This window comes from Solanum pennellii, chromosome 8, assembly GCF_001406875.1.
Source record: "Solanum pennellii chromosome 8, SPENNV200".
NCBI lineage: Eukaryota > Viridiplantae > Streptophyta > Magnoliopsida > Solanales > Solanaceae > Solanum > Solanum pennellii.
In genome coordinates this window covers 58,548,795-58,575,902 of record NC_028644.1, presented here as the reverse complement: position 1 = coordinate 58,575,902, position 27,108 = coordinate 58,548,795, and the positions used below count along the sequence as shown (strand labels likewise).

At 31.9% G+C, this 27,108-nt stretch overlaps 2 protein-coding genes across 3 annotated transcripts; one reads left to right on the top strand and one right to left on the bottom strand.

Annotated features, from left to right (window-relative positions):
• The first annotated feature begins 13,014 nt into the window (after positions 1–13,014).
• Positions 13,015–15,227, top strand: LOC107028816 (exocyst complex component EXO70B1). Its single transcript, XM_015230026.1, has one exon. The coding sequence runs from the start codon at positions 13,155–13,157 to the stop codon at positions 15,045–15,047; it is 1,893 nt and encodes a 630-aa protein (XP_015085512.1). The 5' UTR covers positions 13,015–13,154; the 3' UTR covers positions 15,048–15,227.
• Positions 15,228–23,743: 8,516 nt separating this feature from the next.
• Positions 23,744–26,752, bottom strand: LOC107027049 (serine/threonine-protein kinase Aurora-2). Of its 2 annotated transcripts, none has more exons than XM_015228209.2 (9): positions 26,610–26,752; positions 26,137–26,274; positions 25,684–25,830; positions 25,497–25,592; positions 25,148–25,243; positions 24,961–25,057; positions 24,702–24,819; positions 24,306–24,378; positions 23,744–24,213 (listed from the first exon to the last, which is right to left on the bottom strand). In XM_015228209.2, exons 1-9 carry the CDS (start codon positions 26,652–26,654, stop codon positions 24,112–24,114), a joined length of 912 nt encoding a protein of 303 aa, XP_015083695.1. In that variant the 5' UTR covers positions 26,655–26,752; the 3' UTR covers positions 23,744–24,111. The 2 variants fall into 2 exon arrangements, with proteins under 2 accessions (XP_015083695.1, XP_027774669.1); XM_027918868.1 differs by having other exon boundaries at positions 26,137–26,256.
• Positions 26,753–27,108: the final 356 nt, after the last annotated feature.

Sequence of the window (27,108 nt, the reverse complement as noted above, 5' to 3'; positions counted from 1 at the left end):
AGGGCACACATGATTGCGGCAAGATATTTCATAAGTATTTTTCGATTTTTTATTTTTACGATTCTATCCTCAATTGAAGAATTTTCTTCTTAATTTTGCTAAAACAGCGTAACGGGCATCAACGTAGTCCATTGAATTATTAGATTTGATGTTTAGTCCATTATTTCTAAAATAGAGTTTTACTTTTAATTATAATATGATAATATAGTCATGATAATAATTATTTTCTTGATAGAAATGTAAATATAAATGAACGGAGAAAGAAAAGTATTGAGATTTCAAAAAAATGAATTACTAGAGTGAATATAACATGAACATATATTTTTTTCTTTTTTCTTCGGCTATGAATTATTCAGTATATTTGTTCTTTTTTACATTTATATTGAGTATGAATTTTTATGCATGAATTTCCTGTAAAATTTTTGGTTCATTAAAACTTGAGAAAATGGTATGTCGTACGATATGCTCCTTGCTAGTCATATAAAAATAAATTAGATGTGTTGATCATAAAATTATCTTAAGTCAAATTAAAAATTCTATAAATAATACTTAAAAGTTTATTCATATGTTATTTTTTATTGAATTTTCTTTTTTTATAACCATACAATATTTATAATTGAGATACTTGATACTTCATTAGACAAAACCTATATGATATGCATGCGACACACACAAAAAAAGAGAAGACTACAGTTTTGCAAAGATAAGGTATAAACGTGAAGATATGTAATATTTTTCACAATAGGTTATGTTGTTCATATATGAAAATTAAATTATGCTACTAAAACAAAGAATTTGTCAAATTAAATATTTGACATACACTCAAACCTTTATTTGACTATAATTTGTTATAACAACATTTTACTATAATCTCCTAATTTTCTTTAGAACTGATTTCAAAGTTATATTTTTTGTCTCTACAAAATTCTATTTATAACAGTGTTGATATTCACTATAGAAGTACATTATTTTTTTTTTTGTAAAACTATCTCTCTATGATAAACTTAATCAAATATTAGTTGAATAATAGTTTATTCAAAAAATATATTTCTTGTAAAGATGGGATATTGAAATATTTGTGGTAATCGTGATCATTAGTGTCATGCACATATTAAATTTCAAATATGGAAATTTAAGAGAAAAATTGTACTTAAATGGTGTGCATCATTTATGATCGTAACGTCAAGAAGAAAGCCTCTGGTGACCTTTTTTATATTGATATTTATTTCTATATATTTTCTTAAACATTTTTTTTAATTTAGTGAAGTAAAAAATAATATTACAAAAAAAATGTCATTATCTTCCCAAATTTAAACATAGAATGTATCTTGAAAAGTATCAAAGATATTTTGTCATTTTGATCTAAAAATTGAGTAACTCTACGATAATTTGTATTAAACATTTATAACCACTTGTCCTTCTTTCAATTATAATTTTTTACGACAAAGCTTTAATTTAGTAATATCAATTCTATTTTACAATATTGTATGCGATATGATGCGATACACACGTGCAACGCACATGCCATGAGACTAGTATTATTATAAGTAGGAAGTTCTAAAGTGTAAAGTTGAATACCATTTTACCCCTATACTGAAAACTTTTTTTTAAAAAAAATCATATATTGTTAGTTATGATATATCATCATATACTATTATAAGTAGGAAACTCTAAAGTGTAAAGTTAAAATACCATTTTACCCCTATATTAATTTTGTTTCAAAAGTCATATATTATTAATTATTATATATTTAATATAAATGGAAAAATGCACAACTACCCCTCAACCTATGCCCGAAATATCAGAAACACACTTATACTATCTCAGAATATCCCAAATTCAAAAGCTACCATCGTACCAATTGCCACGAAAAAAATGAAGACGACCGCTTGATTAAGAGCAAGGGACGAAGGAGGCGTTGAGATGCAAACACCTGGATTTTCTCCAACGGTCTGGTACGAGTACAAATGGATTAGGACAGACGCGAAGCCACACACGCAATTAGGATGCTCGTGATTGTAGCGTTTCTGAGTTTCTTGTTCTCTAGAAGACTCTAGGGTCGCTGAATTGTTGGGAAGAAAAAGATACCGGTTAAAGGGGGATGATTATATTTGCAATTAAACATATAATCAATTGAGGTTGAAAACTTAATCGATTTGAAATCAATAGGTAAATTCGGCCAAATCTTAATCAAGAAAAATTCAAACAAAATTAAATGACGAGCTTCTTAAGCTTAACGAAAATGAAATAATTAACCTAATCATAAATTAAATGGTTTAAAAATTATAAACATAATTTAAACTAAACTAATTCAATGAAATACTTACTAAAAATTATATTCTCTTTTTGAGATGATTTTCGAAATAGTTATAAAATATGCTAATTATATACAAAAATTATATATATAAAACATATATATTACTTAAAAATTATATATATGTTAAAAACTATTGAAAATATTCTTTAAAATATTTTGAATTTGATAAAGTTAGTTATTTCAAGTCGTTTGAAAATTAAGAAACTCAAAATTTAATTCCAATCATGGAAAGTCAAAAATGGGTGTCAACAATTGAAAATGTCTTTGTGATCAACTCACAATCACGAATATATTGCATGATTGAACTCATTTATGATATATTATTTTCTGAATTCATGAATTCGATGAGGCTTTGAGCTTAGCCGAATACATTCTTGGCAATCACTCTATTAGTGACCTCGTTACTGCAAGTAAATTGCTTATTCAACTTGTTCATAGCAGTGAGTACTTTCATTTGCAGTTGATTATTTTCATACATTGTGGTTGGTAAATTCTTTTTCAAAGAAAAATCACATCTTTTATGAATATGGTGTATAATTAACACTCTCAATTTGCTTCATGGAAGACTTTTATTTCTGCATCTGCATAACCAATCAATTCTGTCTTGAATTACTCAGAATAGAATAAACTCATAACTATGATCTTTCGAGGATATTCAAGCATATGCTCAACACCATTTCAATGTCCTTTTGTTGGGGAAGAACTGAATATTGCCAGCAAATTTATTTTTTCATAAAAATGCAAGGACAATTAGGGTCATTCCTTTTATACCCTTTTCTTCCTTGATTATTTCAATCCATATAAAGATTCTTGAAGCTTTATTGAAAAAGTTTCTTTCAAACTCTTATATGATTCAGTCACCTCAATTGCTTCAAGGATTTTTCATATAACCTTCATCGTCTAGCTAGACATGACAATTATTTATATATGCATTCAAGTTTTAAATATGTTGTCAGATCAAAACAAACCTCATTGCATCCACCATAGAAGAAAACATATCCAATAATGTCAGGACTTTTGCGAAAAACCTTTATGTCCTAGAGCATAAATCGTACTTTATATCTTACGGTTATACTATCTCATAATTATTCATTTATACCCCACTGACATTATACCATGATTTATGGACTATCAGTCTAAACTGTCACTTTTCTAAGTGAAACAAAATTTACTTGAATCATGCATTTTACTTGGCAAACCATTTATTTGTCCACAATATATGACAGATTTGAATTCAAGATCCTCGCCACAATTTATATCATTGAGCGCTACCTCATATCAAAATACCGTTGACGATTATTTGATATCGATTTCAACAAGCCATAAATTATCGAGATCTCTTCATTTTTCAGTTACCTGAACCTTTTTTGAGGTTTTATAAAGTGTTATGTCAATGTGCTCTTTTATAGCATTTGTCTCATTATCATGACCATATTGATCATTTGTTCCTCTCCTTCTTCAAGTAATTTTATATTTGAAATCGATTGGTCCATTACGCTTCCAGCATTTCATAGACTCTGTCCTTCAAGGACTTCACGTTGGAGCATTTGCAGCTGAATTATATCATAGGGTCAGCACATTCATCTGTCAATTGATTTGCAACATTATGCAAATGAATTATCCATTGAACTTTAAGTTCACATATTTATTTAACGAGGATCTAGATAAATCATAATTAACCTCACATATAATTTTCAGTTATCAAAGTCATCTCTCCCCCTAATGTTAGAAAATCTAATATTCATCCCAACCTTATTTGGGAATTCATCTGTGTGCATGGTGGAACAATTAAAATTATAACTGCACATTCAACATTTTAGATGAAAACTATTTGGTTCCCGACCCTGAACCAATTTTAATAGGGAAACCTTGTTGGCTTGATGCATACATGTAGGGGTGTGCATCGGTCGGTTCGGTTCGGTTTTATATATAATCGGTTCGGTTTATCGGTTTTCGGTTTTAAAATATGCTAACCCAATAACAAACCAATAAGAAATTTTTTATCGGTTTATCGGTTTTTGATGTTATCGGTTCGGTTTCGCTAAACCCAATAAGAAAATATCGATCAAATAATATATAATAGTACGTGTGTTATAATTACATGTTACCAACTTACCGCCAAAACATAATAGGAAACTTTGAATGTTGATCAAATTACTAACATTCACAAACTTGCAAAAGCTATCGTCTACAATTATGAACTAGAATTAAAACTAAAATAAAATATTTCAATGAGACAATCTTGAACAGTTGCTTGATCCACCAGATAATCAACAAAGTTCTCACCAATTTCCTAACCAAAAAATCACATAGCCTGAAAAAGAAAAAGATGGTTGATAGACTATTAGAGTACATCTTTACATTTAATGACAAAATTGATGATGAACATATTTAATGAAATAGGCTCCATAAATGCATAACATCGACATTCAAATAACACGATAAGCTGCATACTATTAGTCTTAGAGCAACTTGTATCTAGAGTGGCTTACCAAATAGCATGATCCAAGTGCAAAAAAGGAAGAGTTTTAACTCCACATTAATCATCCAGAATGCTAGTATTTGCCAAATCTATAAAGAATTTACGTTAATCAACTAAAAATATGCTTATGACGAATCACAATAACAATTAAAACTATTATAATTAAAATATCATTACCTTGTTCAAGCTGTTCGAGGACATCTATATCTTCCTCAACACTTATAGGTCTTGATTCACTTCTTATCCAATCTTGAAGGCACACAAGTGTTTGCACTAATTTAGGAGTTAATGAACTCCTAAATGAATCCAAGATACGTCCACCAGTACTAAACGCACACTCGGATGCCACACTTGAAATGGGAATAGCTAGCACATCCCGAGCCATCTCAGCAAGAACGGGAAATCTGGGCGAGTTTATTTTCCACCAAGACAAGATGTTGAAGTTCTTGCTTTCAACTTCATTTTCTTCAGCAAGATATTTTTGCAATTCTGTTTTGACAGTTGTTGTATTTTCAGCTTTATGTTTCATTAGATCACCCATGAATGTCCCTAAAGATCCTATCGATTGGACAACACTGCCTGAACTTGAAAGTAGTGAACTGGAATTTTCAAATGAAGAACTACATAAAGATGAAGAGTGTTGACTACCTTTATCTTTCAAAAGGGACTTTACATATTCACCAAACAACAATTCCATGTAGTCTCTAACTCCTTTCTCTAAAATTGGAGCTTCTTTGCCAAACATCATTTGAAGTGCAAAGCCAACTGAAACAAACTTGTGACGAGGATTCAAAACGCAAGAAATAAAAATCATTTTGTTCATCTTCTTTGGAGTACCCCAATACTTATCAAATTTTTCTCTCATAGTTGAAGCAATTTTACCCAAAAGATCATCACTATCATCTTCGCTTGATATCAATTGTTTCAAATAACAAGAAACCTCACAAATTTTAAGAAAATGTGAGTTTGTTGTGACGTAGTGTGATCCAGATACTTCTCTGGTAAGATCATGAAAAATTTGAAGAAAATTTGCAATTTTTCTTACATTGTCCCAGTCATCACTCAAAAGGGCACCAACAACGCTTCCATTTTCATCCTTTCCATCTTGATCCTCAACAAACTGAAGGTAATGTAACAAGCCAATATCACGAGCAGAATAGCTGGAAAATGCATTTTCAAACTCAATAGCTCTATTTAACATCAAGTATGTGGAGTTCCATCTTGTAGAAACGTCCAAACTTAAAGATTTCTTACAATTGATATCAACATCTTCACAACATTCTTGGAACCTCTTACACCTTGCAGAAGACAGCCTTATGTATTTAACTGCTTTTTTAACCCGTTCAATAGAAACAACAGACACCTTCAAACCATCTTGAACAATAAGATTTAGAATATGCGCCATACACCTCACATGAAGGTGTTCTCCATTCATGAAATTGATCCCCCGTTTAGTGAACATCTTAGGTAACTCTTTCACAGTCACGTCATTCGAACTAGCGTTATCGACTGTGATGGTAAATATTTTATCCAAGCCCCAATCACGCAAACACTTAATAATCTCATTAGCCATATCTTCACCTTTATGGCTGGAAATTGGACAGAAGTTGATTATCCTCTTATGCATAATCCATTCATTATCGATCCAATGTGGAGTGATACACATATAATTAATCCGTTGCAAAGAGGTCCAAGTATAAGTTGTCAGACATACTCTTTGACGTGCTTCTCCGAGAAGTCTCTTCAACTTTTGCTTTTCTTCATCATAAAGCTTAAAACAATCACGTGTCACAGTGGTACGAGAAGGAATCTTGAAATGAGGTTGCGCTACTTTCATAAAGTTTCTAAAACCTTCCTTCTCGACAAACTTGAATGGTAGTTCATCCACAATTACCATGCGGCATAAAGCTCTCCTACATTGTTCTTGCTCAAATTTCCAGGAAACAACAACCACATCACATGTATTCCCTCCTTGAATAGATTAAAAGCCTATTTGAGTTTGACTTTTGTCAACAACTTTGGGCATCTTTTTACATGTTAACATATGAGTAAGCATTGCCGTTGTACCATTTTTAACTGAATCAGCAAAATAATCTTGGCCGCAATGCTTACACTTTGCTTTCTTATTTCCTTCTTCATTAACAAATGTTCCAAAATTATCCCATGCTCGAGATCTTTTCTTTCTTTCTTTTGCAACCTTTGGCTGAACAGATTGTGTTTGATGCATAACATTTGAGTTAATACTTTCATCACCCATGATCACTACCTCATCAGTTGAAATATTTTCAGCCATAGTCCATATGTGTGTCTCTGTAAAATATGATTTCAACAATAGTCACTAATCATGCAGCAATAATGAAATAATTTCAAGGTAAACTAAAGAGAAACTAAAGAGATTTTAAAGGAAGTATTCAACATTGCTGAAAAGGAAAGGACTACTTGGTACTAACACAATAATATAGTTCAACAAGACAGGTTTCTTTACATATTTTAATCAGAGAATTAAACAAAAATAAAATGATGTATACTACAACAATCAATCCTAGAAATCGAACCAAATGAACAAGACTACTGACGTTGTGTTTGGCAGCAAACAAGAGCTTAAGACATGAAAAAGAAAAAGAAAACAAATGGTCGAAGATCCAAGAAAGGAAAAGAGTATTAATAATAAATAAATAAAATTATTATAAGTATGAATTCATACTTTTTGTGGGTAAAATTTGATGAATCTACATGAACTCATACGCTACATGCTAAATTTGCACTGGATCCCACGAGGTCGTTTAGTATATGTGGTTAAACAAATAAATTTGGAATTAAGTATGTAAATTTGGAGATGAAGAGAAATTAGAAAAGGTTAAAAAATCCTCACCGAGTCACCGTCGCTGTTGCTGTTGCAAAACCTCCTCGAAGACTTGCCGGCTGCCACCGTTTCTAACCCTACAAAGTAAAGACTAAAGGCGCCAAAAATATAAGTACTAAATATTGAGATACTGAAAAGCTAATATAAGTAATATTGAATCTATTTATGTATTAAATTATGTATATTTAATATTGAGGAAGGGTAAACTAGTAAATAACTATCGTCTTATTGGGTTACCGGTTTACCCAATAACCCAATAGGAAAAACCGAAACCGACCCAATAACCCAATAATTATTTTTTCTAAACCCATTAAAAACCCAATAACCCAATAACAATAACCCAATAATATTTTATCGGTTCGGTTTATTGGTCGGTTCGGTTTTTACACACCCCTACTGATACATGTGTTGCTACATGTTAAGTAAATTTATCTCATACCAAATTTTATTTGGGAGTTTTGTTCTCATAACCATGATTTAGCTATAATTGGAGGCATACAATTTCTGCTAAATCAACCAGCATTATCAATATAATTTCGTAATTTGAAACTGTGCGCTTAATTTAACAATTTGAGCAAACAGCCTTACAAACACCAATTTGTAAATTGACACCAAAACACATGTGATCATCGCATAGATGCATCTATCATATAGTTTCAAATTATCAACATGGCAGGTGAATGGGCCCATATTAACCTTTTTATATGTTCCAAAAACTTTAGGGGATTACAATCCCAATCTTAGCTGGTATAATGATCATTTTATCAAGAGAACAAACAACAAAAGAGAGTTATTGAAGAATCTTTTATTTCTTCATCATATAACCCACATGAATTCTCAATTACATTTGTATCACATTTAAACCAGAATGGTCAACTGGTCATGCCAACTGATCTTTATTTCAGTACACTTATAATTTACTTTTGCATGTGATTCCATCAGCATGCTCACGTTTGTGTGCAACAAACAAGAGGAAAAAATGAATAATCTTCTACATAAATATTTATAACCCGCTTCGATTGTAGTAATCTGAAGATAATAAATCTTTTCATAATTTATAGTCTCAATATTTCTTTTCAATTCATCCGAAACTTAAAAAGTTTCTTCTGAAACTTACTACAACCCTATTATTATTCCTCTGGTAATAACACAACTCATTAGAGCTTGCTATTAATTTTGTGTACTATCATATATTGCATGTCATCCCTATGGTGAGCATCTCTTTCAAGGAGGAAATTATATTATTATTGTCATGGTCAAAATCATTACAAGCAAGACATGTTTCTTGCTTTACTTTTGTTGTACCATAGGTACACAACTAATGACAAATTTGTATTGTCACACAATAATATTATTTGGTCATGGCACAACCTTTATAGGCAAGAGTTTTTCTTTCTTTTGCCTTTTTGGTAGTTCACAAATAAACATACTATAATATTTATGACGTATAAACGTACACGACCGTTGATTATTTCTGTCAAATAAATTTATTTATTCCTCTCAAGCTCTCGTAGAGATGAGTTGTGACATATATCATTTTTTCTCAAACCTCACATAGAGGTGAGTTATGACATATATCCAATCTATAATGATTTTATCACATCTTGATCCACTCTTTTATAGAATGATCGAACATTGACGATACTCACAAGTCACATTCTCTTCAAAGAATGGACTAATCATTTATATGTACTTCATAAATTTGCATTATAAGCACATTGTCATCGCTTTAAAGTTTATCATATTTCCATGACACACCTCAACATCACTTTGAAAGATCAAGTATACCATCACTTTATCTTCTTGTCTTTTGATGGAGGATTTAGAAACTTGTCAAATTATTGGGTCGACAACATTCACAAGTCCAATGACCTTTCGTACCATTTTGATAATAAAAATTACCTTCACATTTTGAAGGACTATTTGGAGAAATCATAGTGTTCTTCCTTTTATAATTACCACAATGATGACTATTATAATTTCGTCCTTCCACGCCATTATCTATACATTCAATCATTTGTCGTCGTTTAGACCTATTATTCGTTGCTACGACATTCATATGATAGAATGGAGCAAATTAACTGGGGTTTTCAAAGTTATCATACATTGCTACCACATTCTTTTCAAGGAATGGAGCAAATTCAATATGATGAATTTCAAGACTTTTCATCAAAATATATTATTTTTGCTTTAGTCATCATTTCATCATCACTATGGTGCATTGAGACTCAAGCTCATTGTCTTACCCATATAAGGCGTGTTACGCCATAATTTTATGGGACTTGAACCCAATCATTATCATCATGGTGCATCAAAACTCAAATTGATGTCTTAGTCTCTTAGTACAATAGAACTTGAATCTACCGTCTTACCCTCAAATATTTTTCATTATGGTGCATCTGGACTTCAACCTGATGTCTTACCCTTTTTGGTGAGATGGGGCTTGAATTCATCGTCTTACCCTCAACCATAGGTGTAATAGACCGAATTACAACATAACTCACCCTTTGAGTCTTTCAAAACAATCAAAATAATATTCGAACTCATGCTATTAAAACGTTATACCTTATTCCATTTAAGAAATTGTGTATATCATGTCATATTCAACCAATAGTAGTATATGTTTGGTTCCTAATAATTGTTAGTGATCGGACACTATTGTATTCTAAATCATAAAAATATTTTAGAAAATACATACCTGATTTTATGCAAATAATACCTTAATTCTCATAACGAGATCAACCAAAACATCAGCTAAAGAATAACTAAAACTCACTCTCAATTGGCTAGAGTCTCGTGCTGATAACGTGTTATAAAAGTAAACTCATAATGATATAATATAAAGAGAAGAAGGCAAGAAATGCAGATAGAAGAGAGAACTTTTCTTTTTATTCAAGTGTATCCTTCAAATGGTGAGTGATATCTCTATTTATAGTATTGAGATATCACTCTCAAAGGTCACCAAATTAATGGATACATGTTTATCCACAATGGATCATATCACCTTGGAAATATACATACATGAATATAATTAAGTCTTGAATATCTAAAGGACAATCCACACAATTCAATGGATTTACAAATTTTAATTTATATGTTATTCTTTCTTATTCAGATTAATATATTGCTTTGTTTAATATTTCTCATTTTGTATGCATATGATTACATGTATATTTTATTATTTTTTTAAAAAAAAGTTAATTGAGCTGATATTACACATATTTCAATACGTAAGTTAGAAGTTCTATATAAATTTTATATAATAATAAAGGTCAAACGTGCAATATACGTTCTCAGAACTAGTTATGAAGAGGTAGATCTAATAGGTTTTTGACATTTAGGTTTCTATTATTGAAAAAGGTTAAAATTTTAAAATTACAGGTCTAAAATTGAAATGTTTGATTAATTAAAACGCTAAAAGTGCTATCAGTAACCACTTAGATCATTTCCAACCCAAGACCAAATTTTATACCAAATTCTAATTTGGTGTTTTGAGCTCCCACTCAGGTCAATTTTTACACCAAATTTGGTGTAACGCTATTAATTACACTGTTTCACTTTTTGAATATGTTAATATTATTTTGTCGTACAAACTTTTAATTAAAACTTATATAAATTGTATGTTTCATTAAATCTCTTGTATATTTAATTATTTTTATGTAATATTATTATAATATTAATTTTAGATATTAAATATAGTTTTTTTATAAATTAATTTTTCTATGTATGACTTTCTTAAAAAAATTAAGAAGAGCTACATGATATGTTAAACTTCATGTATTATAATGCACAAAATGATGATTGATGATGAACGTGATCTTAATGCACCAATTCAAGATGCATCGGAAGGTGAAACTTCGACTGTAGAATGATAATAGATGAAAACTATCAATTTCAATAATTTCTAGCTCGATACAAAAAAAATAAAGAACAAAGAAGCGCATTTAAACTACGTAATGCATTAATAAAATATTTATAGGAGCACCGTAGTGATCTTGAAAGTTGAAAATTTATGTAAAATTCAAACTAATTTTTTCAATTATGTAATGTTTAATTAATTGTATTTCATTAATAATTTCTCTTTTATTTGTATCATCCATTATTATGTATAATGTATAATATTTGCTAGCAATTTATATTATTTGAAAAAATTATGGTACAAAATAATTTATATTAAATAATTGTAAAATGAAATAATATTAATTATATATAGTGAATGTTTTAAAAAGAATTTGTCTTATGAAATTAAAAAAATATAAATGAAATAAAAAATAATAATATAATAATGAAGAGATAGAAAAATATTCATATGGATTGGAGTTGATTTACACAAAAAATAATGCTGACAGTTGACCCCAAATTTGGTGTTTGAGTTGGAGATGTCAATTTTAAAAAGAAAAATAAAACAACATAGATATAAAATTCAAAATTTCTAACCTTATTGGGAGGTGCACCCAATCTCGTGTTATATGATACTTCGAGTGTGATTCAAGTCATCTATATTTTACAGCAAATATAAAAATATAACACTATTATATATATTTTCGAAAAGAAAATATGAGTTCACGTAATGACCCCTCCAACATATACATCTAAATGAACAGATGCTTTTATTTGTCACAGTTTGCTTTGGGGGCTCTTTAGATATTTAGCTAGTGTTTGGTCATTAATTTTCAAATATTCTTGGTGAATATTATTTGAGTGAAATTTCACCATGTGTTTGGCCATAGGATCTGGGAAATATATTTCATCTTTTTAGAAAAACATGATTTATATCCATAAGTTTTAAAAACTATCAAAATTAACTATAAGTTTGTATTACAAGTCAATTAGATGTTCGTTACAACAATAACAAAATAGTGTCCATGACACTAGAGCAATGTAGTAATTTGGAGTGAGTGCAACAAGTATCATTCCATACATCGGGAAGTAGACGAAGCACCTGATTTTGTTACCTTGATCTAATTTTTCATCATTTTCATCAACAATCATATCATTATTTAACATTCCCTAAATATTTCATCATTATTTTGGTGTTCACGTAAAAAATTATATAATACAACACAAAACTACTATAAAGGGTGTTTTTGTAAAAGATAAAAATTTAGGGTATAATTTTAATTTTCAAAAGATACTAAATAATGAGATTTGGTTCAAATACTAGAAAAAACTAGTATTTGAGAATTTGAGATATTTATCAAAAATATTTGTCAAATAATAATAAATTATATGAACAAACATTATTTATCAATTTTTATTCAAATATTATTTGGAAAATCTATGGCCAAACGGGCAATAAATATCGAAAGCAGGTGTCATTTGAGTAGTATTATTGAAAGATCTAATTTTTGCGCGTTGTCAATTTAATGTAAAGAGGTGGAGACATAATTGAGCTATTTAGACTTTTCTGTGGGCCCCAACGCCCAGCTCTTAAACATTTCTTCTTCTTCCTCCATACACAAATTTGAATCAGAGAAGCTAAAGTTGTATCCATGGCTGAAAATGGTGAAGAAAAACTCATAGCTGTAGCTCGTCATATCGCCAAAACACTTGGTCATACTGATACTATGACTGATGACATCCTTCAAATCTTTTCTAATTTTGATAATCGATTCCGTGAAAAACTTACTGATGATCAACCACTTGAACGGAGCCTTAAATCTCTTCATCGTCAGATCTCTCGTCATCTCTCTGCTCAGCATCCTATATGGTCTGATTCTGCTGATTCTGCTGCCTTCCTTGATTCTGTTGACCAATTATTGGCTATAATTCATGAATGGAATCCTATGGCTAATGATAAATCTGTTTCTGCTTCTCTTGATAAAGCTGATGATTTACTTCAACAAGCTATGTTTCGTTTACAAGATGAGTTTACTACCCTGATGCAACGCTCCTCCGAGCCCGTGGATCTCACGCGCCACCAGAATGGTGGTGATAGGTTGGGAGATTACTACGAATCTGAAGAGGAAGAAGAAGTTGATGATGATGATGATGATGATAGTGGCGAGATTCCTATAGCACATCCTGTTACGGATTACGGGATTCTTATTGAAGCTTTACCGGCGGGAATCATTAGTGATCTTCATGAGATTGCTAAGAGAATGGTGGCTGCTGGGTATGAGAAAGAGTGTTCACACGCGTATAGTGTGTCTAGAAGAGAGTTTTTAGAGGAGAGTTTAAGTAGATTGGGGTTGCAGAAGCTGAGTATGGATCAAGTGCAGAAAATGCAGTGGAATGAGCTTGAAGATGAGATTGAGAAATGGGTTAAAGCGGTCAACGTAGCTCTCCGAATTCTGTTCCCGAGTGAACGTCGACTTTGTGATCGGGTCTTCTTTGGATTCAACTCTGTTTCTGATCTATCTTTCATGGAAGTTTCTAGAGGTTCTACTATTCAACTTCTCAACTTTGCCGATGCTGTTGCGATCTCTAGTCGGGCACCGGAGAGACTTTTCAAGGTACTTGATGTTTATGAGGCGCTTAGGGATTTGATGCCTGAATTTGAATTTATGTTTTCGGATCAATATTGTGTGCTATTGAGGAATGAAGCATTGACTATATGGAGAAGATTAGGTGAGGCTATTAGAGGGATATTTATGGAGTTGGAGAATTTGATTCGCCGTGACCCTGCTAAGACTCCAGTGCCTGGCGGCGGACTCCACCCAATCACTCGATATGTGATGAATTATATCCGTGCAGCTTGCCGATCCCGGATTACTCTTGAACAGGTTTTTGAGGAAATCATTGTGCCATCTGCTAGTGCTGTTGATTATAGAGAAGGGGATGATAGAGCACTTTCGTCTTCATCATTGGCTGTTCAAATGGCATGGATTATGGAGTTACTTGAGAGTAATCTGGAAACAAAATCAAAGATTTACAAGGACTCGGCTTTGTTGGCAGTTTTTATGATGAATAATGAAAGATACATTGTTCAGAAAGTTAAAGATAGTGAGTTGGGATTACTTTTAGGTGATGATTGGGTACGAAAACACGCGGCCAAAGTTAAGCAGTATCATGTAAATTATCACCGAAGTTCGTGGAGTAAGGTTTCAGGAGTTCTGAAGATTGATAATAATGCTATGTCGTCACCTACTGGAGCATCGAGGTCTTTGAAAGAAAAGCTTAAGTTATTCAATTCCTACTTTGAGGAGATATGTAAAACTCAATCAACTTGGATAATCTTTGATGAACAACTAAAGGAAGAATTAAGGATTTCTGTAGCAGGGGCTTTGTCTCCAGCATATCGCAACTTTATTGGGAGGTTGCAGAGTAATAACGACTCCAGCAGGCACACAGAGAGGCATATCAAGTTTAGTGTGGAAGATCTTGAAGCTCGAATCTCTGAGTTGTTTCAAGGGAGCAGTGGATCGGGTGGTGGGAGGAAGTGAGAGCAAAGTCTGTAAGCAAGTCCTTGTACCATATATGTATGCTGGTTTAGCTGTTAGAAATTTTCTTGTGTCTTCATGTAATCATTGTGGCCTTTTCATGCCTCTAAATCGTCTCCTCTAATACTTATTGTACACACTGATGGTTAGTTTGTTTAAATGACTATGTTTGTTTTGCAAGAACTTTGCGGCTGGTAGTTACTTCTTTTTTTTTCATTTTTATACAAGTCGTAGGTGAATGTTCTTGATTCCTTATCATTTTTTGTGAGGATAAAAAGGAGGTTAAGATGTGCCTTTTGAGAGGTAAAAATGAGCAAAGTAACAGACAATAATCACTATATATAATGCTCACATAACCAAGGGTTTCCTTCATTAGCTCCTGCCTGACTTGTAAAACTTTTATATCCATGCTATAACATTATGAACTTTAACTTTTATGACATACTTACTCTATGCAGTTATTTAAAGAGCAATTGCAGGTAATTTGGAAAAGGTATACAAATTTTACACCCTGCAACTGAAATCCTTATAGCCTATAAGTAATTATCCATAATAAGCATGAATCTGTAACCTGGAAACTATGCTAAGCTGATCCAACCGATTATGTATTAATGTTAAATCCAACAATAATTGCAAACTTTCATAGGGATCTACAACAACAAACCCAGTGTAATCTCATAGGTGGGGGTTTAAGGGTAGAGTGTGCACAGATCTTGCCCCTACATTGTGAAGGTAGACTGGTAGAGAGACGATTTCCGATAGACCCTTGGTCGAACGAACATGACAAAGAAGCAGCAGTGACATGCTGCTACAACATCTAGAAAATAAGATACGAGGCTTAAGAATAAATGTAAATGAAAAAGAGGCAGTAGTAACAAGCCGAAAGAACAAGAAGAAAATAAGATATAGAGGCTAAAGAAAAGAATAACAGATAGTAATAGAAATCTAAAAAGGAAAACCAGAAGAGTAATGCTAAAAACTCTGGGAATGGGAAAGGAATACATCTGACTTAGTGCCCGTTTGGATTGGCTTATTTTAAGCCAAAATAGCTTTTAAGCAATTTTGAAGTGTTTGTGTAAAGTTAAAACGTGCTTATAAGCACTTATTTTAAAGTCAAAACAACAAAAATAAGCCAAAAGCCAATCCAAACAGGCCCTTACTACTAACCTTCTTCCCTAATCTTTGGCCGCCACACCCTACGATCAAGGTTCATGTCCTCGCCTCCTCAGTAAGCTGAAGTTGTGGCATATTCTGCCTAATCGCCTCATCCCAGGGGCGGATGTAGGGGGTCACAAAGGATTCACCTGAACCCTCTCGGTAAAAAATTATATAGTATATATAAGGTACCTTTTATATTTGTATGTATATATATATTGATTCTGCATTATCGAATCATGAGTTGTTTTAGGGGAAGTGGATCGGATGGTGGGAGGAAGTGAGAGCAAAGTCTGTAAGCAAGTGATTGCATCTCTTGTACCATATATGTATGCTAGTTTAGGTGTAAGAAATTTTTTTAAATGTAATGCTGGTCATATGGCCTTTTCATGTCTCTGAATCGTCTCCTCTAGTACTTATTGTACACACTAATGGAAATTCACATTTACTTTTTGCAAGAGTTGTCTTTGCTTTTCAGTCAGAAAATAAAAAGTGTATCAGTTAGACACCAGACACTTGATTTCAACTATGTATCTGTGTTATCCTCTTAACCATGTGTGTTTGTTGCTGTAGATGTTGATATATCTACTAACACGAATTTATTCTTCGTTTCATTGCTTGATGACATACTTATGATAACACCTTGCATTCTAAACCAGTATACGCAGTTGTGAAGTGAGTCCATTATTAACCTTTCCTTTTTTTAGTGCCATCAGGCCAATGTGGAAGTTTTTATGCAGTTGATCCTTGACAAGTTATAAACTGTCTTTATGATTTCAGGCAGTACTTTGTTGACATGGATGATATAGTTCCTCAGAAGGTGCAATCTTCTTGCTAACATGTTCTGCCTGCATATATAAGTTTCTTTCGTAAAAAAATGTTTGTACTTCTTTCTCTTTCAATAGTTAAGAAAATGGTTAGACAATAGATAGTTACAGATAGCTAGCTACCTTGATTTGCCGTAGTTGAGTTAGTGATTCTGCAAATTAGGATGCTAGTTACATAAATGAAGTACAGATATAACTATCTGGAAAAGAAGACTAGAGGACCATTATTGTCTGATGTGGGTTTTGGAGAAACGATCGATCCCAAATAATATCGAATTCACACTTCACGGGAGATTCTATGGCCAGTCTATCATTCCACTGCTATAAATGATGCATCAAAAAACGTTCTTTATGTGAGCGTATACTATAGTCGGTCCCTTTAAGCATCAAAAGGCTGAAGCAAATTTGTCCAAGAGAGTTCCTTTGTTCATTGTGATAATTGTTATGAATTTGTTTGATCACTTTGTAGATTGTTGTTCATAAGGACAGTCAGCGAGGAGTACATTTCCGGCGTGCTGGTCCAAAGGTATGTTCATAATTGTTTTGAATTTGTTTCGTCGATAGCATTATCTGATGTGATGTGGGATGCGTAGTAGCTCTTGTCACAGTAGGGGTCCCTAAGGCAATTCCGAGCGAGAAGTTCCAATCTGCAAGGACGGAAGTCCACAAAGGTGATTGCAATTGGCTGCCCAAAAAAATGTTTTCATCCATCGAGGAAGCTCCCATATCCTAATTAGAATAGGAATATGAATAGTATGTGGGTGTCCTACTTAGTAAAGGATTGTATTATCGTTTCTATAAATAGGGCTCTGTGTAACAATGTAGATACTCAATTATAATATTTTTCTTCAATATTTCTTATATGATATCAAAACAATCATATCATATCATATATTATTATAAGCATGAAGCTCAAAACTTAAAAGTTGGATTACTAAAATACCCTTCACTTATTTATTAAATTGTCATTTACAAAATTTGAAAATTAAATAAATAATGATAGCAAAACATTTTTTTTTTTATCTTTAATTATTGATCCTTTGAGTTTCTGCAGTTAAACTCATTCCAACCGAACTTAATGCTTTACACTAAATTCAATATTTAAGATTGAAGATAGATAGTCATAATCTCCTTGATTACAATTCAAAAACGTTTCAAGTCATATTTTCATAGTTATTGTTGATCAATGTTTATATAATTTTCTCCACCTTTCCATATTCTTTACATTACAAAACTCTATATAGGTATACAATAAGTTTTCTTTCTCTCATCTTCCATTCATTCTCATTCTGCTAGAGATTCTTTTTTTTCCAGGTATATCTATCCTTTTTATATATGTATGTGTGGTTTAAGCCTCAATCTTAGTATGTTTAGCGATATAGTGTTTGATATGAAAACGGAATGATTATTTTTAAATTAGAACTATTTATCCCAATTTCTTAAATTAATCTTTTGGCTCATATAATTAATTTAAATCTTATGGAAACAAAGATCAAAAAATATTCGAAAATGAGAATAATGTTCGTCAATTTTTTCTATTTTCATTTAAAAAATACTATTGTATATTTAAAAAAAGAAGAAGAATGCAATTCATATAAGCACAAAAGAAAAAGATTGTTATATTTCTGATTTTAGCAATGACTAAATTGCATTTATTTCTTCTTCATGTCTTTGCTACTTTTGTCAAAGACTTTTACATCTGTTTATTATTTTTTTCGAGTAGAAATTCATTGTAAACTACTTCAATAAATAAGTTGTTTGATCTGGAAAAATAATTAGTTATTCATAGACATATTCATACCATTTGAGATTAAATCATAACTAAAATTGTTAATTTCTGCATTTCTTATTCTATAATTGAACTTTGTAAAGAAAAATTTAAAATAAAAATATTAAGGGACAAACGTGCAACGCACGTTTCAGATACTAGTATTACTAAAAGCATGAACAAAAAAAGTTAAAAGTTGAATTACGATTTTACCCTTCTATAAATTAAATTATTATAAAAGCATTTAATTATTTAGTCTAAATGTTAAATTGTATCATTTTAATAAAAATGTAGATGATTTTTGTATTTCCTTAAATTAATTCTTAATTAAAATATAAACAAATAATTAAATCATATATTACTAAAAGCATGAACAAAAAAAGTTAAAAGTTGAATTACGATTTTACCCCTTCTATAAATTAAATTATTATAAAAGCATTTAATTATTTAGTCTAAATGTTAAATTGTATCATTTTAATAAAAATGTAGATGATTTTTGTATTTCCTTAAATTAATTCTTAATAGATGTATATCCTAGAATTGTTACTGGCATATGAAAAGAGTGACCCCCATTTATCCGATTAATGCCACTGATTTTAATTATTTGATTTATTATTACTAAGATATTAAAAATGTGTTTTTATATATGAATGAATTAGTAATAAATTATTGAGATGACTTGTAATTGCCTCATTTATTACTAATTACAATGATTGTGTTTTTCATCTTTTTAATTATTCATTCAAAATAGACTAAATTTCAAGTTCAAAGCAATAATTATTAGTGGTAATGTTAATTCTCTTAATAAGTCTAACTATGATTTGTATTTTTCATCTTTCTATCTATCTATATATTAAAGACTATTATTTAAAACAAAAAATATAGAATTTGAACAGACATTTTTACTACTATTTAAGAACTAGGTGATAACCATTAAAAATTAAAGAAATTGTCATTCAACTGATAATCAAAAAACTATTCCATCTATGATAAGCAAAAATACCATGAATAAATAGAATACATAAGGTGGGGAGGAGAACTTGAAGACTACTTTTTAGACATGCCTAAGTCCTCATATATCTTTCGATATATATTCTTTATCATGAAGATTATTGTTGTTTCTAATTTCTTTTGCATTTCTAATAAACTAATTGTGGTGTTGTAATCTTTTAGCTATTATTATGAGCTTTTGAAATAGATGTATGTATGAAGTTCTGTGTTTAAATTATATATCTGTCAGTTTTATATTTTAAATTTAATTGTTTTTCATCTTGTATAATTTTGATAGTACTGTCTTTTAATTTTAGAACCTTACTTAAGTAATGTAAATATTTCATTCTATCGTTTCTCATTAAAATAAAATAGGCAATCTTATCAATAAGTGCATGTATTTTTAATATCCATTTATGGCTATAAAAGGTTATCACTGATATTTAGATCATAAAAAAGACTTATACAAAGTTAAAGGAGACTATATTATATTAATTAATTTCACATATTTTTTGCTTGATGTCAAATGCGCAATCCCTTTTTTTTAATTTTTGTTGATACATGAAATATAATTGGTAAAATTAATATTGTTGATTTAAATATTTTCTATTTGATAGCACAATTTTAAATTATACAATAATAGTAAAAATTAAACGTGCAACGCACGCTGTCAGAAACTAGTATTATTATAAAAGGGAACAAAAAAAGTTAAAAGTTGAATTACAATTTTACCCTTGTTATAAATTAAAATGTTATAAAAGCATTTAATTATTTAGTTTAAATGTTAAATTGTATCATTTTAATAAAAATGTAGATGACTTTTGCATTTCCTTAAATTAATTCTTAATTAAAATATAAGCAAATAACTAAATGTTTGGAATGTGAAAAGATATATTTTAATTTTACATGTATATCCTAGAATAATTAATGACATATGAAAAGAATGACCTCCCATTTATTCGATTAATGCCACTGATTTTATTTATTTGATTTATTATTACTAAGACATTAAAAGTGTGTTATTATACATGAATGAATTAGTAATAAATTATTGAGATGACTTGTAATTTCCTCATTTATTACTAATTACAGTGATTTGTGTTTTTCATCTTTTTAATTATTCATTCAAACTGGAATCTCTAGACTAGATTCCAAGTTCAAAGCAATAGTTATTAGTGGTAATGTTTATTCTCTTATTATGTCTACTATGACTTGTTGTGAGAAAAACATCACAAACAGGGTCTTCCTCTGAGTTTTGGTTCTTTGCACGCCTCAAGCACCGGAGCATGTGAGCTTTTCCGGCCAGTTATTCAACAATTTCTTTCTTCTAGTGAGGTTGCCTCTCCATTCCGAGGCTGACAATATGTTTTTTCCGATTCTGACCAGTTTCCGACAACCACATCATATTTTCAGCGACTGGACGATTATTTTCCAGATTTTGGCACTCTATTTCCAATTTATTTATTTTTGCGGGGAAGTTTTGATTTAACAAGATGTCTTTTGAGGTTGACACTTTTGGCATAAAAACTATGGGAATTGGGAGTTCGAGCGTTATGATCACTTCTGAACCATTAATTGGAAGTTCAAATTATCTAGCTTGGGCCTCCTCGGTTGAGTTATGGTGCAAAGGTCAAGGTGTACAAGATCACTTAACGAAAAAAGCATGTGTGGTAGATGAAAATGCAAAGTCTAGTGCAGATGATGCAACCGCCAAAGCACAATAGGAGAATATTGATTCTCAATTATGTTGTCTCTTGTGGCGCTCTATTGATTCCAAGTTGATGCCCTTACTTTGCCCATTCCAGACATGTTATTTAGTTTGGAAAAAGGCTCGTGCTTTGTACACTAATGACATATCTCATTTATATGATGTGATATCTCGAATGACCAACTTAAAGAAACAAGAATCCAATATGTCTACTTACTTGGGACAAGTACAAGCAGTCATGGAGGAATTTGAAATGTTGATGTGCGTTACCACGAATGTGGAAAAACAACAAGAGCACAGAAAAATGTTGTTTCTAGTTTTTACACTTGTTGGATTGCCTAATGACTATGATTCAGTGTGTGTTAAGGTTTTAGCTAGTCCTACAGTTCCTACAATAGATGAGTTATTCTCTCGACTACTTCATCTTGTCGTGCCTCCCAATTACAAAGGTGTTTCATCATCCACCGTTGACTCCTCTATTTTTGCATCTCAAACCATAGAAAAACAAACATATCAATCTATGGAGAATTGGCTAGGAGGAAGTCATTTTGGGAAACCTCAATCCAAGTGTAGCTATTGTCATAAGATTGGACACACTCGTGACATATGTTATGTTTCGCATGGTCCACCACCCAGTTATGATCCTATTGTTCTAAAGGAATATAATGAGTTTCTTCGAAATCGTGCAAGTACACAGACATCTCCACAAGTAGCCTCGGTTGCTCCGCCTGATCGACCATCCAATACTACTCATATTGCTCGACAGAATATGATGAGTTCATTTCGTATCGAGCAAGTAAGCGAATGTCTCCACAAGTAGCCTCGGTTGCTCAGCCTGATGGGTTTGATACTGGTAATTCCTTTGCTTGTCTTTCACAACCTAATACTCTTGGATCATGGGTCATGGACACAGGTGCTTCTCATCATATTTCTGGTAACAAATCATTTCTTTCGGATACTGTTTATTCACAATCTCTTCTTGCTATTACTTTAGCCAATGGAATCCAAACAAAATCAAAAGGGGTTAGACAAGCCAAACCCTAAATTGTGGCATAAAATTTTCTTGATGACTTTTTTCTCAACCACAATACGGGACAGATGATTGGCACAAGACATGAATCACAAGTCCTTTATTATCGTACCTTTTCAAATCCCTTCACAATATGCTTCGTTATAGAATCTCATGACCTAATTCACAAGTGTTTCGGACATCGAGTCTATCCAAGCTACAAAAGATGGTGTCTAGTTTGCCTAGGTTATCCACATTAGATTGTGAGTCATGTAATCTTGAAAAACACACCTATGCTACATTTTCACATAGTACTTAGTTCATTATTATATTTGGGGTTCTAGTAGAGTCAGTTCAACCTTATGATTTCGTTAGTTTCATTGATGATTATTCAAGATGCACTTGAATTTTTTTATGAAAGTTCGTTCTGAATTATTTTTATATTATAAAGTTTCTTTGCGAAAATACAAAATCAGTTTGGTGTTTCTATTCGTACTTTTCGTAGTGATAATGTCTTAGAATACTTATCTTCGCAAGTTCAGAAGTTTATGACTCACCAAAGAATTATTCATCTAACATCTTGTCCTATTGGTGTTTTTTCTTTAAAAGAAAATGAGGCAGCACAAAAGGATTGATCATGATGACTTTCAATAACTTTCAATTGATTTCGATAATATTATGAAGCTTAAATAGCCAACATAAAACATATAATCTGCATTATTTAAAATTTAAATTCACCTAAATTATATCTACAACTCAAACAACCTAACTAAAATTCAAAACTCAAATCCATCTTAAATTAACAATTTATTTTATTAAAAGATATTGCAGCAACTAAAAACAAACTTCAACACTCCTCCTTTGTTTTAGTTGCTGCAATTGTAAAAATGCTCGTTTTCTCTAAGATTGTTTATCAGCAACACATCATTCTGTACTCGGGGTTATGGTAATGTGACATAAACCATCTCAGTTTTCTAATTTCATGGCATAACTGAAACCAGCAACAGCTTTGTGTATTGTATGTCATCGTCATCATTTTCACCATTGTGACTTGGTGGCCCAAAGGGGTACCAAAAGCTGTTCAATCTGTCACAGGTTTTACCTTGTCAAAATGTATTTTGTTGTCATTTTCACAAGTTGAATAAGCATCTTTGCTACTGAGAAGCAAAATAACAGACAGGATGTGAGCACGACATGTTTCTTCAACCAGTCAGCCTAGTTTCTAGAGCACAAAAGACATTGTTCAAGCGCAAAAGTGGCAGTACCCACCAACTCAGTTGTTAGATGGAGATGACAATGTAAGTGAGAGATTACAGGTAAGTAAACCACTGAGCATGGCATGAATATCCGATGGTATCTAAACTCTAGCCAGACAGTGCAGATAGTAAAGTACAACATTGAGAAAAAGCAAAATGAATACATATCCTATGTAAAGAGACCTCCTTTCGTGCAAGGTTCGAAGATCACAAAGGTTTAACATCTTGGTGTGGTTATTTTACATCACAAAGTTATACGATCCAGCTGAGCAAGATGCTCTTCGGTAAAAAAATGAAACAATTGTAGTCTGCCACAAAGATTGTGAGAGTAATTGGTGATGTAGAACTCTCTCATCAGCCCTTATAAACGCCAGAAGGATCAGCATTCTGCACAATCCAAGCATGCTCAAGTACCTTTTTCAGGGGCAGACGCTGAGAAGAATCCTTTACAAGCATCTGTAACCCAACAACATGAAATTAAAAGAACAAGTTAGGCCCGACATTACGAGTTGCTGTATTTCAAAGCAATCAATGGATTTGTGAAAAACCTGACTAATGAGGTCCTTGGCAGCTAATGAAACAACTGGTTTGGCAGGAAACTTGAGATCCACTTGCACAATCCTGTCATATCCATACGAAAATCTTGTCACCCACGAGTGTTAAGTTGGTAAAATTCGTAAAAATCTCCTGGCATTTTACACTCATCCATGCAAACATTTAGCTTAATAAAGGCTTGAAATTTGTACTACTTTTGTAATGATATGTGTAATTCATTGTCATTTCATATTCATTCATGAGTTTTTGAAGTTGAGAAAGAGATTCCGGAAGTATTTAGTGACTAGAGATATGAGAATAGCAATTCACACATTTTCTAAGAGGGGAACTGTGTACAAAAAGTACTATTTCTTGTAAAGTAACATCTACATTATGGAAGAAAATCGCACCTCCTATATGTGTCTGAGTGTTCCTTTGCTTCAAATGGGGGCATCCCGTACAGAAACTCAAAGCATAGGACACCAAGGCTCCAAATGTCCACACTTGCATCATGCTCCACACTTTCCACTGCAAGTACAGCAATTTATGTATTAGAAAAAATGTAAAAGCAGTTAAAGAAATACTAAATCATTTGAATAAAACTTCCAACATATGTCGTATAACATGAAACCTTCTGCATAAAATATTCATATCATATAACATGCATACCCATCTCAGGTGGCAAATAGTCTAGAGTGCCGCACATAGTCCGCCTTCGATTAAAGGTATGCACTGACCACCCAAAGTCTGCAATTTTGAGTTCACCCTAACAGCAGAAATATTAAAAATAATTAATTTCAGCTGTCATTTTATTGCAATGCAGCGTGTAAACTGTTTAGCAATGTTAAATATATACCTGTGCACCAACCAAAAGATTCTCTGGCTTGATATCTCTGTGTATTACGTGCTTCCCATGACAGTATATGAGAGCCCGGGCTAATGATGCAACATACTGCTCCAAGACCAAAGATAAAGAAAAAAAATAGAGAACTTATTGTCAGTTTGAAAGTAGATGTGAAGGGCATGATAATATACTTTAAATGTCGGAGATATATAAATCTGCTCATACTCAAGGCTATCTAGAATGTGACCAGAACTGAAAATGTTAAGTGAAAAAATGCTCATTTACCAATTCTCATGATTCTGTAATTCAAGATTATGAAAAAGGAAATCCTACACAGTTTTGTAATTCAACAAGAACTTACAGTTGCTGAACGCCGTTCACTAAAATATTTGCATTTCTGCAACTCCTTATAGAGTTCACCCTTGGCAGCATATTCCAGGATCAAATACACACGTTTCTGCATTAGTAAGTGCTATCATCAGTCTCTTGAAAGTTCTTAAGACCAAAAATTGAGAAAAAGCAATGCAGAAGAAGTTATGACAAGTTACCTGGTCATAAAAGTAACCATAAAGCCTCAGAATATTTGGATGGCGAAGGTGGCTTTGTATTTCAACTTCACGACGAAGCTGATGTTCAACCTGGGACTGTTTTAGCTGGCTCTTGAACAGCACTTTTAATGCAACAATATGATTGCTCTGTTTTCAAGAAACAACTAACCTTAGTATTGGAATGTGATTGTAGAATGTCAAGTCTATCTAATAGAATTCAAAAAAAAAAACTTTTAAGCCATGCCCATAAGATATCATCCAGAACTTCCCAACATTACCATTAAATGCTACAGAAAACTCCTGATGTAGAACCTCTAGTATCCAGACACTAGCATAGCAGATAACTAATTTGTTGGATAATAGATACTGGCTCGCAAAGCATAAATCTGAGGTTTTGAAAAAAGTAAGTAGCTTTATCAGCCATTTTTAACATATAAAGCTTTAAGAACTTACCCTTTTCTCCCTAGCTAGATATACATGACCGAACTTTCCTCTTCCAAGAGGCTTCCCAATGTCGAAATCATTAAGCGTCCATCTCTTTTTATCAGCCTCTGATGATGCCTCTGATGAAGTCTGTAGAAGTTGAAAATTCTGTAGTCCATATAACAAAAATTAATAACAAATTCTTCTTCTTCTTGTACATTACATCATCAATAATCAAATTTGGAATTTTAAAAAATAAATAAATAAATCATCCATCCCGTTCATAAAAAATGAAGAGAAAAACCCTAATCATATCATAAACCGAGCTGGAATCTCTACCAATCTTCTAAATTAAGAAAAGAAAAACTCAATGAAATCATGCTCGTCCAATGTAAAACCCTAAATTACTCAACAAACTTCAAAATCTGAAGGGGAATCCCCTACACATAATTCTTCGAAAAGCTCGAGATCAAATTACAACAAAAAATCGTGGATTTGTTTACCTTGTGTTGTTGTTGCTGTGGTTGGTTCTCCATGGCGATCCCCATCCTCTATTATCTATTTTAGAGAGAGAAAAAAGAATGAGAAGAAGAGAGAGAGTGGACGGCTGAACGGGAAAAAGAAAATGAATGGTGAGTCGTTTGAAATTATTTTCGATTTGAATATAGAGGGAGGAGACGGGGGACATAATTTCTCTTACAACGGTCATATTTTCGGTAATGTGCCACGTGGACCAATAGCAATCTAGCACTCTTTTTGTTCAATTAATTCCTTTTTACAGGAGCGTCTTCAACATTTTTAAAAGGAAACAAAGTTTTAGAATTTCAAAGAAGTAAATTAAAAATATGTTTTAAAAATAAATAGAGTTATCGTATATGCTAGGTGGACGGAACCTTTTAGGTATAGACGCGTCTAAAAATAGTTTTAAGAAAAATATTTGACATATTCAACATTTAAGTGTGTTTCGTCAATAATTGCGTGATGACTCAACATGAAAACTCA

What these genes read in the sequence shown, in the direction of transcription:
- LOC107027049 (XM_015228209.2), bottom strand. Translation starts at nt 26,654, where the DNA reads ATGGGGATCGCCATGGAGAACCAACCACAGCAACAACAACACAAG. An exon ending in CACAGCAACAACAACACAAG is followed by an intron (nt 26,275 to 26,609) that starts GTAAACAAATCC and finishes TATGGACTACAG; the next exon opens with AATTTTCAACTTCTACAGAC. An exon ending in CACTCAGACACATATAGGAG is followed by an intron (nt 24,379 to 24,701) that starts GTGCGATTTTCT and finishes TGGATATGACAG; the next exon opens with GATTGTGCAAGTGGATCTCA.
- LOC107028816 (XM_015230026.1), top strand. Translation starts at nt 13,155, where the DNA reads ATGGCTGAAAATGGTGAAGAAAAACTCATAGCTGTAGCTCGTCATATC.